Raw genomic sequence first — 16,040 nt, 5'->3', positions numbered from 1 at the left:
ATCCCTAACATTGGTCTAAGTACCTAAGACCAGAGGAGGGTCTGGAGGTAGTGCCTGCTTCTTGTGTGCTGCGTGCTAAGTTGCTTCAGTTGTGTCCAGCTCTTGGTTACCCTGTGGACTGTAGCACTCCAGGCTCCTCTGTCCACGAGATTCTGCAGGCAAGAATACCGGAGTGAGTAGCCACTCCCTTTTCCAGGGGATCTTCCTAACCCAGGGATCGAACCCACGTCTCTTATGACTCCTGCATTGACAGGCGGGTTCTTTACCACTAATGCACCTGAGCCTGCTTCTTAGTACCAACAAAATTTTGCAGTCTTTGCTCTGGTTTCAGTTTATCTAGACTAAGGAGGCATTCCTTTTTCTTTCTGCAAGTTTGTGTGTGCCCTGCCCTCTAGTGGTTTTAGCTTGTAATGCACCAATGACCTTGAGTGTAACTAACCTTATCTCTTAAGAGTTCTTTCCATCCCTTATATTGAGATGTCTTTGCAATACTGGGCACTGGTGTTCTAAATTCTGGGGTAATGACACCTTCCCCAATTCAAACCCTAAGACCGTGGTTTTTCAAACGTTATGATGTACTTCTGATTGAGACCTCTGGAATCTGAATTTTTAACAAGCACTAAGTATTTCTGATGCAGGCAAACTGCAGGCCACATTTTGAAGTACAGTGTCCTGTAATAACTCTGTTTCCAAATGCTGCCTGAATCTCAGCCCAAGCACCCTTGGGCTTCGGGGGATCTGGCACCAAGTCAGCGACCCTCCTTTACCAGACCCCATATTGGGTTTCTCGGAGGTCATGGCTTGGATGGTCAGGGAGGAAGCCAGCAGAGGTCCCAACAGTCAGCCCGTGCTGATGGAGCTTAGCTCTTGCCAATGTGGCAAGGAGAAAAGTGAAGGAAGCTAATCTTTAGTGCACCAACTGAGTCAGGTATTGTGCTAGGTGTTTTCAAACATATTCTTTTCTAAAACCCTACAATAAGCCATGACTTTATTATTCATTGAGTTTTGTAGATGAGGAAATTGCGGCTCAGAGATGTAAAGTATCTTCATCAAGCTTACAGGTGGTAAGAGTTGGAATTTGAATCCAAGTTTGTCTAACTCAGTGGTTCTAAATGGAGGGCGATTTTGGCCCCCAGGGGACATCTGGTCATGTCTGGAGATGATTTGGAGTGTCACAAGTTGGAGGGTGGTGGGGGTGTGTGTGCTAAAGGCACCCAGTGAGCTGAGGATGCCAGTAAACAAGCTACTGTGTACCGGACAGTTCCCATAAGAAATTATCCAGCCCAAAATGTCAATAGTGCTGTGATCAAAAACCCTGGACTCAAAGCCTGTTGCTTTTGCCCTACACAGTGGCAGGATAGGGATATGGTAAGTTAGAACAAAACAGGAAAGGGCCTATTCCAAGGGTCTTGGGTGACAAGAAGGGAACAGGACTTCTGTGCTAAGCATAATGGTAAACGGGGGCAGCTGGTATTTCTCTTTCTTCCAAGCTTGGCCAAGACCCTGCTCAATTTCTCCCAACCTTGCCAAGTCAGTCCTGGGACGCCACACTAAGCTTGTCCTGGAGTGACCCCGACTCCCAGCTCAGGGCTGGGCAAAATATTTACCTGGGTCTTCCAGCACAGGACTTCCTAGCCAAAGCCCCTGGTTCTTGGGGCCTTCATGCTCCACCTGCGGCCCCTGGAAAGTTCCACATTAGCACCTTTGGCGGGGCGGGGGGATGGGGAGGTGAAAATATAAACAATGGAGCAGTGTAAAAAATGTATATGGAGTAATGGGCAAAGCCAGGAGGATCTCCTTAGCAGGACCCTGTCTGGGGAGGAACCTGAGAGGGAGTAGTGGGGAGCTGGCCTGGGAAGCAGGTTCCTTCCCACAGCCATTTCTCTCCTTCAGGTTTGGTCTGTAGATTCACGGGACCTTCCCCAGTACCCATTCCTAGAGCACCCACACACCCAGGCAGCCACCATTCTGGGCTTCCCCAATACTGGCCTCCCAACTAGACCAGGGGAGGGTGAGTCTGAGCTGACTGTGCCGACAGGAAATACCTCTCGTTCCAAGCTCAGAGCCTCTGAAGACCTAACCAGCAGACAGGGGGCGGGAGAGGAGGGAGAGAAGAGGGAGGAAGAAGGGGAGCGTGGGGGAGGGAGGAGAAGGGGGAGGGCGGGGGAGGGAGGCAGTCTCGGAGTGAGAGAGGAGAGGAAGGAACGTACGAGCGGGTCCCCCATATTTGGGGTTTCATCTTCCTTTCCTCATCACCCTTGGTGGGGGCGGCGAGGGCGGAGAAGAAGGGGATAGAGGAGGGCAGAACTGGAGGAGGATGTGGTAACAGCTGATTCGTCCCCTGAGGTCACACTTTCCAACAATCAGCTGTTACCGGGGTGGAAGGCAGGAAGTTTCCTTAAAGGCACAATGTTCCGTACACAGGTTCGGCGTTCTGGAGCTCGTAGGAGCCATAGCTTTCCCTTGATGGAGCCCGTCTTTCACGCAGAAGGAACTACCTCACACTCTAGGCTGTTACCTTCATCCTCAATTGGGAGCTTATGGAAACATCATGGATCCCTCTCCACACGTCCCTTTTTGATGGTGGTAGAGAGATGGGAGTGATTGAGATGGGGTGGACCTTTAACGAAGCGGTTCTGCAGCTTTTGCCAAGTCATTGGGTTCTTTTCCGATTATTATTAATTTTTTTTGGCCCATGTCCCCGCCCCTCTATGTTCTGATTGGCCTCTGGGGAAGGAACAGCCTTCTCACTGGTCTCCACCTCTGAAATCTCTTCCCTAAGTAGGCCTGAGTCAGTGAAAAGCTTCTGGGGGGCGGGACAGAATGGGGGTATCTACGTGCTGAGGACGGGGTTGCTGGCCAGTTGCACGTTGGCCCGGCCCGTCCCCTAGTTTCTGACCACAAGTCTTCCTTCTACCGTCAGGTGAAGACTGTGCTATAAATCTTTCGTTGGGAAGCTGCTGCTTGACAGGCTTTGTCTCTCTGTGACTGGGGCAAGACATCTACCAGAAGTTTCCTCTGATTAGGAAGGCCCTCCAGGAGGAGGAGTGGATTAGACCTCTCCAAGAGAAAGCTGAGGCCAGCCGAGGTAGGCAGTCCTCACTCCTCCAAAAGCTCCCAGGAGTCCTCATTTCAAAGGAAGAGTCTGTGTGCCCTGGGGCTGATTTTCACCTTCAGTTCTCACTCCTGCACCCTCTCCTGCTCTTCCTGAGAGAAACATCGCCTCCTGCAAGAGGTCAGTGAATCCGTTTGGGGGCTGTCTAAAAGAACCACTCACAGCTCCGAGAAGAGGGGCTGTAGCCCTTTAAGGAGTTCGCCGGGATAGATTCAGAGATGAGTTTAAAAATGCCAACTCACAGAGCGCGCTGGATTCTGGGAATGAGGTGTCGAACCGAGAACTACATTGACCAGTATGCACCGCAAACACACACGCCTCGACTTCCTTCTGCTCTTTAGGACTCGGGTTTGACGTACCGCCCCTCTAAGCAAGTAGCTTAGAAGGAGGGCTAAGCCACACCTTTTTACCTATTGGCTAGCTCTCGAGTTGGTGGGCGTGGCTTAGCTCTACTCCACTCGGCAAAGGGGTGGCCTCCTTGCCAATCAGAGCTAAGACGGCCAGGGAGGCGGGACCAAGGCGAAGCGCTGGCGCCCCCGAGTGGGTGTAGTCACGCTGCCCAGCAGTGGGCGGTGATTGGCCCTGGGCGGTGCAATCGCAGTTTGTGCGTCACGACGCCGCCAGCTGATCGGAGACTGGAGCCGGTGTGTGCTGGGCGCTGGGAAGAGACAGCGCCGCCGGCCGTGGGGATCGGATGCACGGATTTGCTCCCCTATCCTCAGCACCCCCCCACCCAGCACCAGGTGGGTGTGAGCTGGGGTCCCGGCAGCACAGGAGGGAATCGTGCTAACGGGGTAATGGGGGAAAGTAGGGTCCTGACGGCCACACCCTGCCCTTCCGGGGGAGGGGTGAGGGGGCGGCGGGGGTTGGGGCGTTCTGGGGGAGAGGGGCCTTGACTGGCTGGAGTAGTGTGTCAGGAGGTTTAAAGAAGCAGTCTGGGACAGTAGTCGTGCGGAAGGTTTTGTGGAGTAGCTGGGAGGAAGACGAGGGGCCAGAGGGCTGGGGGCGGCTAACCTCGGCGCCCTCTGGTCTGAGAATACGGGAGCCGGCCTCCCAGCTTGAGGATTTGGACAGGGCGGGTAACGGGGAGGTGCTTTGCCTGTGCCGGCAGTCACTGGGTCAGGGCCAGTTGAGCGCCCTGGCAGGGAAGGGGTCTCTGGGCGGGCCAGCCCCTCCTCTCGTTCCCTCCAGGGGATGTTATGTAAGGGGGGAGGGGAGAGGAGTAGGGGGCGGCGGTGCAGCGGCCTTATGCAACCCAAAGGTTAGGGTTTCACCGCGGGTTGGTGGGGGGAGCAGGCAGAAGGAGAGCTTGGAAACTCTAACCTTCCCCCCTTCCCCAGCCTAACTGGCCGTCTTGAGCCGAGAGAAGGTCACCTCTGCACCTCCCCCCAGCCTGTCCGGTTGTGGGGCCCCTAGCCCAGGCCTGGCCCTGACCGCCTGGGAAGCCGGCTGGCTGGGTGGGGCGCCTGGGTTAGTCATCACTGGGCTCCCTCTCTCCCCACCTCTCGGCCAACTCTTGGCCCCTCCCCGTGGCCTCTGGCTAGGCTATTGCCCCCACCTCCCTCCGGCCCTAGTTCCAGCCTCCAACTCATTTGGCCTGTCATCCTGGCTGTCAGACTGAGCTAGGAGCTGTCAGGGTGCCAAAGGGTTGATGGAGCAGCTGGTCAGAGGGTCAGTGCCCTGGGCCCACCCCTCCCTACAGCCAAGGGCACCTGCTTGGCACAGACTCTCAGCAGCAGCTGAGTCCTATGGGCTGAACAGAGCCTGCTCAGGCAGATAGGAGTGGGAAGGAGTTGAACTGGTCACCTGGGAGAAGGAAGATGCCACAAAGTTCATGCCTCCCAAGAGGGTTTTGTAATTTGAAAACCTCCCACCCTAATCTCTCTTTACCCTCTGGGTATAGATATCTAAAGGCAAGACCGCCTTGGCCCCTCACACTGGCATGGACCATGCCCTTCACAGAGTGTCAGCACAGACCCACCCTCCCAAGCTCGCAGCCTTCAAGCCTGCCACGCCCCCAGCCCCCTCCCTGGGCCATGCTGCAGGGCCCGGCTTTTCCTGCTGATTCATGCGTTGGAACTGTGGGGGCGGGGCTTGGAACTTGGAACAAAGTTCAGACATGGAGGGGCCGGCAGACAGCCTGGAATTCATACCAGATGTACCCGGAATGTGCAAGCGGAATGCCTGGCATTTAAGAGTCCTGGGGAAGCTGCCCAACCAGCCTGCCCTACGTCCCTTTCCTCCAGCCTCTGGTCCCCTTTCCTCTCCTCATAGTCCCAGGAACCTCTGCTGACCTTCTTCGAAACCCTAAACCTCCTCCCTTCCTTACTCTTCCCCAGATGTAGGCCCCCCCAAAACTCTTCTTCCTGCTGGATTCCCTGAGACTGAGTCAGTTGCCCTGATCCCTCCCATTTCTGGACCTGAGGTACACCTTCTCACCTAATACCTGGGTAACTGGTGGAGAGTGTCCAGGCTCCCAGATCCTGCCCTCTCAGTGCTGAGGAGGCTGGAGGCTACCCTGTGGGTAGCCAAGGCAACATGGGGTGAGAGCACATCTAGGTTTCTACAGCCTTCAGTTCTGGAAAGAGGAGCAAGGAAGTAGGTTCAGAGCTGCCTCTTGTCCCTTGCTGGAGGCCCAGGTCAGAGCCAAGAAGCCCTTCATTAGAAGGTTGAACAGCCACTGGAGCTGGACTTTGATGGCCAGTGGGACAGTGTCCCTGTGACATGGCCTTGCTCACGTCTTTCCCATTTTTCTTTCCTTTCCCTTTTAGGAACCTGTGCCTCCCACATCCTCACCTGGCTGAGCCGCAGTAGTTCTTCAGTGGCAAGCTTTATGTCCTGACCCAGCTAAAGCTGCCAGTTGAAGAACTGTTGCCCTCTGCCCCTGGCTTCGAGGAGGAGGAGAAAGAGGAAGAAGAGGAGAAGGAGCTGCTTTCTCCCTCCTCTGGAAGGTGACAGAGCTGGGGCTGGGAAGTTCTGAACAGCGAGAGTGATGATACCTTTTGGGGAAGAGAACCCTATTCAGTTGGAGAACCTTACCCCAGATTGACCCAGAAAGAGAGAAAGTTTCAGATCAGAGACCCTGGCTGAACTGAGGAATAGAGGGCTCTGAGTACCCAAGCTTAGTTGGTCTTTGACAGTGGGAAGAAGTGGAGCAAAGAAAATCCTGCCTTCCCCTTTATGCAAATGTCTTTCCTGATCCTCCTTCCTTCCTTGCCCCTCATTCCTTCCTACTGGCCTTTCCAAGTTCAAAAGTAAGTTTCTTCTTCAGGGAAAAGGTCATACTGAGTTGCCCATCTGAGTAATCATCTCCCTGCTCTTACCTGTTCCCTGTATTTCCTTAGTCTGGTCCAGACTCTAAATTCAGGGATGCTTCCACGTGGGACTCTTAGGCCCCCTGTCGGTTTCTCCACCTGTGAAATGGGGAATCACACAATTGAGCATACATGAAGGAATCACAAGCCCACTTTTGTGGACTCAGAGCCTGGGCTGTCCTCTGCTGTGGGTGGGAACAGAACAGCTTTTCACATAAGCTATTGCCCTTTCCCCACCCCTGACCAGAACCCCAGGAGCTGGGGCTGGAGGTTGAGGGGAGGGGCTAGGGTTAGACCAATGCCAAGGAGCTGCTGGGAACTCAGTCTTGGCATTGACTTCCCACCAAGCAAAGGTGGCTCAGGCTTCCCCTGCCTCCTAGAGCAGGACCACAGCCCTGATGGGGTTCCAGCTGCCACTGCTGACTTCCCCCACTTTTCAAGGATAGGGTGTGAGATTCAGCTCAGGCCCATGCAGGCAGGAAATTCTCTCCAGCAACCAGAAGAGATGGGTTATGAGATGTGACCGCTTTAGGGGCATCAGGCAGAATAAAGCTGCCATCCCCCATCTCCTGATCTAATCTCACCCTTGGACTCATGTTCTGGTGTGGTTCAGCCTTGGCCCAGTCTCCCTGCCTGAAGGTAATCAAGTTCAGGGGTTACTGGAAGCTGTTTGTTCTGTTTGGGAGCAGGAGTTGTGCAGGTAACTGGGTCCTGTTCTCCACTTTTGAGGAACAGATTTAGGAGAGAGTAGCTCATTGAACCCACCCTTCTGCAGCCTAAGCTGGATGTGAGTGGACTGCAGTAGAGGAGGGTGGGTAGACTTGAGTCCACTCACAGGCTGCAACAAAGGTTGCTCTGTCCCTGGACATTGCTTCCGTCCTTTCTTCCCCTCCTCGCTTCACGGGCCACAATGTCTTCATCCAGCCTTGGGTACATGGCTCTGCCATCCTCACCCCTCGTGGAGCAGAAATGAGGAATAACAGCCTGGAAAGACAGAGGCAGACAGAAGACCAGTGAAAGACCAGGCCTGGAGAGCACAGGGCCCTGTCTGGACATCCTGCAGAGGGGGCCCGTAGAGGCCAGGAGCACCCCCAGGAGGAGGGAGGACAAGCCACCCTCCATCGAGGACAAGCTTCCAGCCGTCTACTTCGTTCTCCACTGCTCTCCAGTCTTTCTGCCTCCACATCAGGGATGTGGGACCATGTTGAAGTGTCCTTGACTTCATCCTCCCGCTTCCACCTCTCCTCACCGTGTAATTTGTCTTTAAGCACCCTTGAGGAGCAAGAGCCAGCTGTGAAAGGACATATGCAGAAAATTCATAAAAGAAATTCCAATAGATAAAACCATGGGAAAAGGTGTGCTTCATTAGTAATTAAAGAAAGGCAGCTATAGCTGGAAGCATTTTTTTCCTGTAGCAAACTATAAGAGAAAAAATAAGACCCAGTTATTGACAAAGAAGTACTAAAATCACACTCTCGTACATTGCACATGGGTATACAAGTGGGTAGTCTTACTGATGTCAGTTGGGTAATGTGTGCCAAACGTCCTAAAAGTATCATGGCCTTTGATCTAGTAATTCTACATTTGGGAATGTATCCTAAGAATATAATTAAAGATTAGTTATAAGATGTTCATCCCAGCAATGCAATAGGAAAAATTGAGAACCAACTGTCCGGCTGGGAATTCATTTCTTTTTCAGCTGTAATGAAAATTTGCAAGAAGAGGTTGCTTGAGTAAATTATTATGTATCCACCCAGATGGTGGAACACTGCGCAGCCATTAAAAGTCATGTAGGAGAGCATTTGACTGGAAAGAAAAATGCTCTCTGAATATTAAAAAGGTTATAAAATGATATGTATTATGTGATCTCAATTTTGCTCTTTTAAATATGGGCGTATACTTACAAGACAGTTTTAAAAAGACTGCAGACATACTCCAAATTGTTAATAATAGTGGTTATCTTTGGATGATGGAATAAAGTTGTAATTTTTCATTTGGTTTTCTGTAGTTGCTAAATTTTCTACATTAATCATGTATGGCTTTCATATAATAAATAAGATTTAAAAGAATCAGTGTAATTTTTAAAACTTCTGGAGAGGTGGGTGTGGAAGAATGAAGGGTTCCCTGCAGCCCCATTCATATAATGGGGTTTTGGTGGAGGAGGGGAGTTGTGAGAACATTTGTGGGAGCACCTATTGCTTTATAAATTTTATTCTTTGGGAGTAGCTGGAATCCACTCCTTGTACAGGGAACAGCTGTTGCCCTGACTTGGTGGCAGCCACCTAAAGAGGTGTAGAGTGGATGGAGTGAAATGGAAAACAGGAAGAACCTGTCACTCTTCAGAAGAGGAAAAGTTCCCCGCCCCCAAAGCTGAAAGCTTCTGAATAATCCTGACAGTCCTGCTTCTGAAAGCAAGATGTGGCTTTTTCCCTTTGACTCTTCCCCAATCTTGAGATGACCCTGTGCCACCTCTCCTTGCCTCCTCAAATTGGCACAGATACTCACTCCTCCCCTAATGGGTACCAAGCCCTGGCGGGGGCGGGGGGCAGCGTGGTGCTTTTCAAGATTGGGGCTGATGATCAAAGTCCTCTGTAGCGGAGGGGCCCTGGTGGGTCGCTCTTAGAGAAAGGGAGTTGTTCCCTATGAGAGGTACCATGTCAAGGCGCAGGACTCCTGGAGTTTACATGGGGTTGCTGAAATGTGTTCAAGGTCTGGAAACATCGGGAAGGAAGGTGGCTGGAAGGAAGTGATGTGCCCCCGTGTCCGCCCCCCGCCCCGCCCCGCTCCACAACTGACTGGAGTGGGGCGCGGGGCAGAGCGATGGCGAGGTTTATGCCCGTAGGAGTGGGTTTGGCCTGGCCTCTAACTTCAGGGCTGCGTGGGTAGGGTGGGAAGGAGGCACAGGAGGTGAGAGGTGAGAGGTGAGAGGAGGTGAAGTAGGTGAAGGTTCATATGGCTGGGCCTGTGAGAGTATCAGGTGAGATTAACAAGTCATTTCCGGATTTGCGGGGAAGTGGGGACACAAGAGGGCTTGGGAAGACCCCTGTCGACATCCAGAAAGCCTCCCTAAGCTCCGTTTACGGGTCTGATCCTGGGAAGCCCCCTACCCTCCATCCCCCTCGAAGGCGGCAAGTGGTCGGCTGCGGTGGCTCAAGGGGCGGTGGCCCCATGGCTTCTCCAATCACCGCCCAGCCAGGGGTTGGGGGCGTGGACGAGACCTGGAAAAGTTAAAGCCGATTCCGAAGGCGGAGCGGGCGGGGGAACCTAAGGACCCCGCCTTGCCGGGAATCCTGCTCGCAGTCTCCGCAGCGGGGTGTTGGATGCGTCGGGGCTGAGAGCCCGGGAGCCCCAGGGACCGATCCGGACCTAGCCCGCCCGCCAGGCCATGGCGCCCTCTGGACTCCTAGTCACCGGCGCCTCCTTCGCCGCCTTCCGGGGGCTGCACTGGGGGCTGCAGCTGCTGCCCACGCCGGAATCTGCCGCCCAGAACCGTTGGAAGTGGCGGAACATTTGTGTCTCCCTGGTGCACAGCCTGCTTACGGGGGCCGGGGCGCTGCTCGGGTGCGGGGCTTAAGAGGTTTCGGAGGCACAGTGGCGAGGGCGAGGGAGGGGGCGGTTGGCTGGGATTAAAAGACCCGGAGGCATCTTCAGAATCCATGCGAGATCTCGAAGTGTCTGAGGCTGGGGTGGGTTTGTGGATGAGTGGGTGGTGTCGATCCGTCCACAGCCGGAGAATGGATCCGTGTCCACACAGACGCTGACCATGGCTCTCTCGTCTCCTCCAGGCTGTCGCTGTACCCTCAGATGGCCGCCGACCCGATTCATGGCCACCCTCCCTGGGCTTTGCTGCTGGTGGCTGTCTCTGTGGGTAAGTCTTCAGGGAAAGCTGGACCAGTTTGGGGCAGGGGACAAACTTCCAGAAGTCATTCCAGGTCTCCTTCCCTCTTCCATTTCTTGATGGAGTGAAATGTTTCTGGCAGATTCACTGAGAGGAAACTAAAGAGGCCGGAAAGGTGGAGATTCTTCTCCAGACTGGACACTGGCTTGGGGGAAGCCTAACACCAGCCTCCCCTCCTTGCCCACAGGTTATTTCCTGGCAGATGGAACTGATTTGTTGTGGAACCAGACCTTGGGCCAGGCCTGGGATCTTCTTTGTCACCATGCGGTGGTGAGACTTGGCAAGCCGCGAGACAGGGAAGGAGGCGTGCCCAGCCTGGGGGTTCCTAGTCTCTCATCAGCCTTCTGTCCTGTGACTTCCCCCGGAGTTTCCGACCCCTGCTGGCACTTGATCCTCCCAACCTTGGGCTGAACTGGGGGGAGGGGATTACTGCTGGCCACAGCTGGAGTCAGCACTGCCCAAGGAGACTGGATTCCCACAGGTGTCCAGTCTATCACAGAAACATTGACCATGGAGCTTAATAAGAAGGGGGAGTCCCAGTGCTGGGAGTGGGGATGGGGTGTGAAAGCACAGGAATGCAAATGGTGGGAGGCAGACAGCCGGAGGCCAAAGCTGCTCCAGTTCAATTCTATGGAAGGGCTGTTTCAAGGCCATTCAGGCTCCTAACAAATGGGTAAACGTAAGGTTGGCTTTGTTGGGGGCTGTGTGGGAAGTGCCACAAACTGCTTGGGAACCCTTCTTGAGGACTGGGATGTTGGGACCTGATCGTGTTGGGACCTCATGGGTGGTAGGTCATGGAAGGTCCTCTGACCTCTGACCTCGGCTCCCCAGGTCGTGAGCTGCCTCAGCACCGCCGTTCTGTCTGGCCACTACGTGGGCTTCTCTGTGGTGTCTCTGCTTCTGGAGCTCAACTCCACCTGCCTGCACCTACGCCAGCTGCTGCTGCTCTCTCGCCAGGCTCCATCCCTGGCCTTCAGCGTGACCAGCTGGGCCACCCTGGCCACCTTGGCCCTCTTCCGCCTGGTGCCACTGGGATGGATGAGCCTGTGGCTGTTCCAGCAATGCCACCAGATCCCTCTTGCTCTGGTCATCCTTGGTGGAACTGGACTGGCCATTGTGGGTGTCATGAGCATCAATTTGGGCATCCACATTTTGGTCAGTGATGTTTTGCGATCTCGGCCCTGCCCACCCACCCTTGGAAACAAGGAAACCAGGGGCACTAGGACAGATTGTGATGGTGAGTCCATCATCAGGGATGATTCCACTCTCAGGCTGAGAGACTGAGCCTCAGGCTCCTCCTCTGCCAGGCCTGGGGGAGGGAAGACCAAGACCAGGAGATGCTGGTTTTCAATGCACTATCCCCCAGGGACAAGGCCTGGACTTGGTTTTCAGTATCTCAGTTCCTCTTCCAGCTAACTCCTGCATTCCTAGGATCTGAGGAGAAATGCTAATATTCATGAATGGGTGGGAACCTGGGCTACTGTTCACTGAATCCCATCATCAGATTACTGCCCTTTTCAGGAAACTAATTCCAGAGGTACAGCCTGTGCTACCAATAAAGGGTAGTGGGAGGCATGAAGCTGGAAGAAACTGCCATGGGAACAGAGACTCTGCTATAGCACAGGAACAGATGAGTAAAGTGGAAGTCCTTCTAGGATCAGAAAGAGATCTGGTCAGAAGGGGTGAAGATCAGAGAGAAGAGAGACCTCATCCATGACCAAATTATGGCAGAGGGAGGAGGGTTCAACAGGTGCTGTGTAACCAGTAGGGATGGACATAACAGTTGCTAAGAGACAAGAAACGGGTGATGTTTCTGGTTCTCAAAACCATATCATTCTGTTTGGATTTCAACCTAGTCCTACTGTGTCGAGCATCCTCCTTTTACCTTTTTTTAGTGTCTTTGGACCTTTTTTAAAAAATGCAGATTCTTAGAGGAATTCTGAGATTCATTAGAGGAATGAACACCTGGTTAGGTCTGTCTTCTCCAAACTGTACTAAAGTCTAGAGCCATAGCAGGAACTCAACCACCCATTCTGGGTGCCCCGTGTAGGGTCTTCCCAAGCTTGGGCTTTCATGGGAGAATGAGGTCAGAGGCAGAAGCAAATGAGGTGAGGCTTCCACTTGGATGCAGTAGCATTAAAGAATATCTGACTCTCTTCTGGAATTAATTTGAAAGCTCTGCTTTCTCCTCTGCTGCTTCTACTTCATTTTCTTTTTTTTTTTCTACTGCACAAGACACCTCCCTTCTGCAGGCAGAACATCCAGGTTGTATGAAGTGTGAGCAGATGAAAGTTGCAATTCCACTAAACAATGGGAAAGAAATAGATAACCCTTAATTATCCACAGAAAAGGTACAGGAGACAAAAGCAAGAGAAAGATAAAAGCAAAAAGCTGAGCTAGAGAGAGACAAAGGGAATGAAAGAAACAGACATATGCAGATGGAAAGACAGATAGGAAAAGATTTGTTGCATAGAAGAGGCAGAGACGTAGAGAGATGGAGGGCAAGACACAATCGTTGGCAGAAATTTCAAGAAAGTCTGTTATAGATGCTGAGAAGAACCAAAATCATAGAATTGGTTAAATGGTCATAAGAAAAAAAAAAAAAAACAAGCAAAATAGAAATAAAGGCTGATGGGAACGGACCCCAATGGTGGAAGATACAGATGGTCTAGATGGTGAAATAAGGGGAGTGAGTGACAAGGAGGAACCACCAGATCCCAGGGAGATAGGTCGTAGTGGCTGATAGATTAGCAGAGTGAGAGGAAAGAGGTGGTAATAGAGACCAGCGGGGGACTTCCCTGGTGGTCCAGTGGTTTAAAATTCTGCACTTCCAATGCAGGGGGCATGAGTTCGATCCCTGGTTGGGGAACAAAGATCCCAAATGCTGTGTGGTGTGACCAAAAAAAGAGAGAGAGAGAGATGAAGATTAGTCAGGGAAGCTGAGAAGCAGAACAGAAGGTAGAGGAGGCAGTCAATGGAAAGATTCATTGACAGAAAAAGCATGCAATATGTTGAGTTGGAGACCAGCAGAAAGACAAAGCACAAACAGCTACAGTGCCCAACACAGACAAGAACTGAGAGGCAGAGGCTGGTAGGACGATGAGAAGTAAGAATAGGAAATGGGAAATGACACAGAAGAATAAGCAAAGGGACTGAAGAGAATCAGAAAAAAGGAAGTGGGGGCAGAATGATGAAATAAACATTCAAAGAAAAGAACTAGGAAAAAGAGGGAATGTATAGATAGAAAAAAAACATAGGGGACAGAGAGAGAGAGGGATTGTGAGATATCCTCATCAAAGAGTCATGAAAACCAAGGCGCAAAGGGGGAAAATGACGAATAGAGCCAAGGAGAAACTGCAACAGTTGGAAGTAAGCGCAGGCAGGAAATGAGAGCAGAGGCTTTGAATGTAATCAGGCTAAAACCAGAGATGCAACGGTATAGAAATTGAGACAGAGATTTCTTTTTCTTTTTTTTTTTTGGTCATGCCTTTTGGCATGTGGGATCTTAGTTCCCTGACTAGGGATCAAACCTGTGCCCTCTGCACTGAGAGAGTGGAGTCTTAACCACTGAACCACAAGGGAAGTCCCAAGACCTAATAAAGTAGTATCTTCAAAACTCAATTGTTATTTTAACCAAATGCCTTGATTAACAAAAACATTGTCTTGAGCTTTCAAAGAAAAATGTGACAAACAATGGGAGGAATCTGTTCCCAAACTATGTGTTGATGTCAATACTGAATCATTCCAATCCCTACACCTTTTCAGTTGCTGTCATGAATTCACGGTTCAAGTGAGTTCCCCTCTCGGGAAAACTTGGTAGTATCTATGAAGGGTGCCCAAGATGGAAAGAGGAAAAACCACCATAGAGGGAAATATGAAGTGGAAAATGGCTATTCCTATGAGTTAACTCTTAAAACACAGGAAGTGATTTAGATAATTGGGGGGCGGGGTGGTGCAGGACGGAAGTGGATACCTGAAGAATTTGGGATCACACACAATTTTCCATCACGGTGACCCAGTGAAACTTCAGGAGGGCAGAACTGGACTGTGATTATAATTGAGTAAGTGGACATCTCATCAACTGGTGTTATATATGTTGTGGACCAGATATAAATGATGTGAATCAAAGAGGCATAGTCAGTTGAGAGCCTAGAAAAGAGAAGCTAAAAAATGCAGAGGTTTGCAGATGCTAAATTTGTTACAATGAATTGGGTTGCCATGGTGGAGGTTGGCAGATGCTAAATTTGGTACGGTGAGTTGGGTTGCCATGGTGGTGCTTTAGCAGGCCTCACCATGGCCCAGTGAAGTGGTCTTCAAGACTGACTCCATACTTAGCTGGCAGGGGAGATAACATGATCCCAAAGATTGACTCCATGCCCACTGAGCTACTGGCTGATAAATTCTTTGTCCTCTGGCATAGGGGAGAGGATTTCCTGGATGGGAAGCATTGATATTTTATGGTTTCAGAACACTATCCTGATCAAAAATTAATAAACTGCTATGTAAATAAGATCATCAGTCTTTTGTGAATATGGTGACTTTGAGTCACTTTTCTTGGCTCCAGAGTTGTCCTGGTTTATAATGTGATGCTGGCTCATGGAAGCTTTGCTGTGAGAAGATCTCTTGGCACTAACTCTTTAAACTACAAAGTCCTAGAGCCCCTACTCTGAAAAAGCGAACCGAATGTCTTCAGTAGAATGGACTTAGAGCAAAAGAAAGGATTCAGACAATTTAGAATGATTCTCAAATGCCAAGGGTTGAATCCAAAAGAGCCTTTTAAATTTATCCTGAGTTAACAAGAAAATTAAACGGAAATATCCATACCTGAGTTGTCAAAGCCTTGTTATATGTAAAATCTGGATTTGTTTGGCCGAAGGTTAGGAGCCCTCACTCTGCAGGTGATTACACAAGGGAAGTTATTCTCTAAAGAGCTGCTCCTTCATTGAAGTGCAGTATTTGTTCAGAATCATTAACGAAAGTCACACCATCCTAGGCTGAACATGTGTCATGAGCCTTCTGCATGAGGCACCTTTGATACCTTCTCCCATTTAACCCCACACAATAGAGACACATCCTATATACATAAAAAATATATATATATTTAATTTTTGGCTGCACTGAGTCTGCGTTGCTGCTTGCAGGCTTCCTCTAGTCACAGTGAGTGGAGGCTACTCTCTGCTGGCGGTGTCCAGGTTTCCCTTGTTGGGCAGCACATATTCTAGGCCCGTGTGCTTCAGTATTTGTGACCTGTGGGGCCTAGAATTCAGGCTCCGTAATTGTGGCAAACGGGCTTAGTTGCCCTGCAGCACATGGGATCTTCCGGGACCAGGGAGAGAACCCATGTCCCCTGAAATGGCAGGCAGATTCTTAACCATTGTGCCACCAGGAAAGTCACCATCCTATTTTTCAGATAAGAAAACCAAGATAACTTACTCGGGATTACCTAGCCGGTTAGTGACAGGGCCCAGACTCAAGCCCATACATATGTTTGTTTTCTATTATAGCACCCCTGTCCAACATTTGATATTTTTGCCTGTCTAGCTCCTCTCTCTCCCTTCTCACCGGGCATGTGACTCAGGGCTAGTCAATCAGAACACGGTATCCTTTTTCCTTGAGATGAGTCTGTGACTTGGGCAGAACTGTGAGCCTCCACACCTTGCCTTCTGCTAGAACTTTTGGCTGAGATGTACTATGTGCTAACATCGTTAATCCA

At 51.1% G+C, this 16,040-nt stretch overlaps 1 protein-coding gene and 1 non-coding gene across 2 annotated transcripts; both read left to right on the top strand.

Moving 5' to 3' along the window:
* MIR22 (microRNA 22) lies at positions 5,906 to 6,006 on the top strand. Its single transcript, NR_129660.1, has one exon. It is a non-coding gene; the product is annotated as a microRNA 22 (primary transcript).
* TLCD2 (TLC domain containing 2) lies at positions 9,580 to 12,969 on the top strand. Its single transcript, XM_018064398.1, has 4 exons — positions 9,580 to 9,990; positions 10,215 to 10,297; positions 10,515 to 10,597; positions 11,159 to 12,969. Exons 1-4 carry the CDS (start codon positions 9,815 to 9,817, stop codon positions 11,609 to 11,611), a joined length of 795 nt encoding a protein of 264 aa, XP_017919887.1. The 5' UTR covers positions 9,580 to 9,814; the 3' UTR covers positions 11,612 to 12,969.

Source organism: Capra hircus, chromosome 19 (assembly GCF_001704415.2).
Source record: "Capra hircus breed San Clemente chromosome 19, ASM170441v1, whole genome shotgun sequence".
Lineage (NCBI taxonomy): Eukaryota > Metazoa > Chordata > Mammalia > Artiodactyla > Bovidae > Capra > Capra hircus.
The sequence above is the reverse complement of the archived record's forward strand: the minus strand, read 5'-3'. Positions and strand labels throughout refer to the sequence as shown.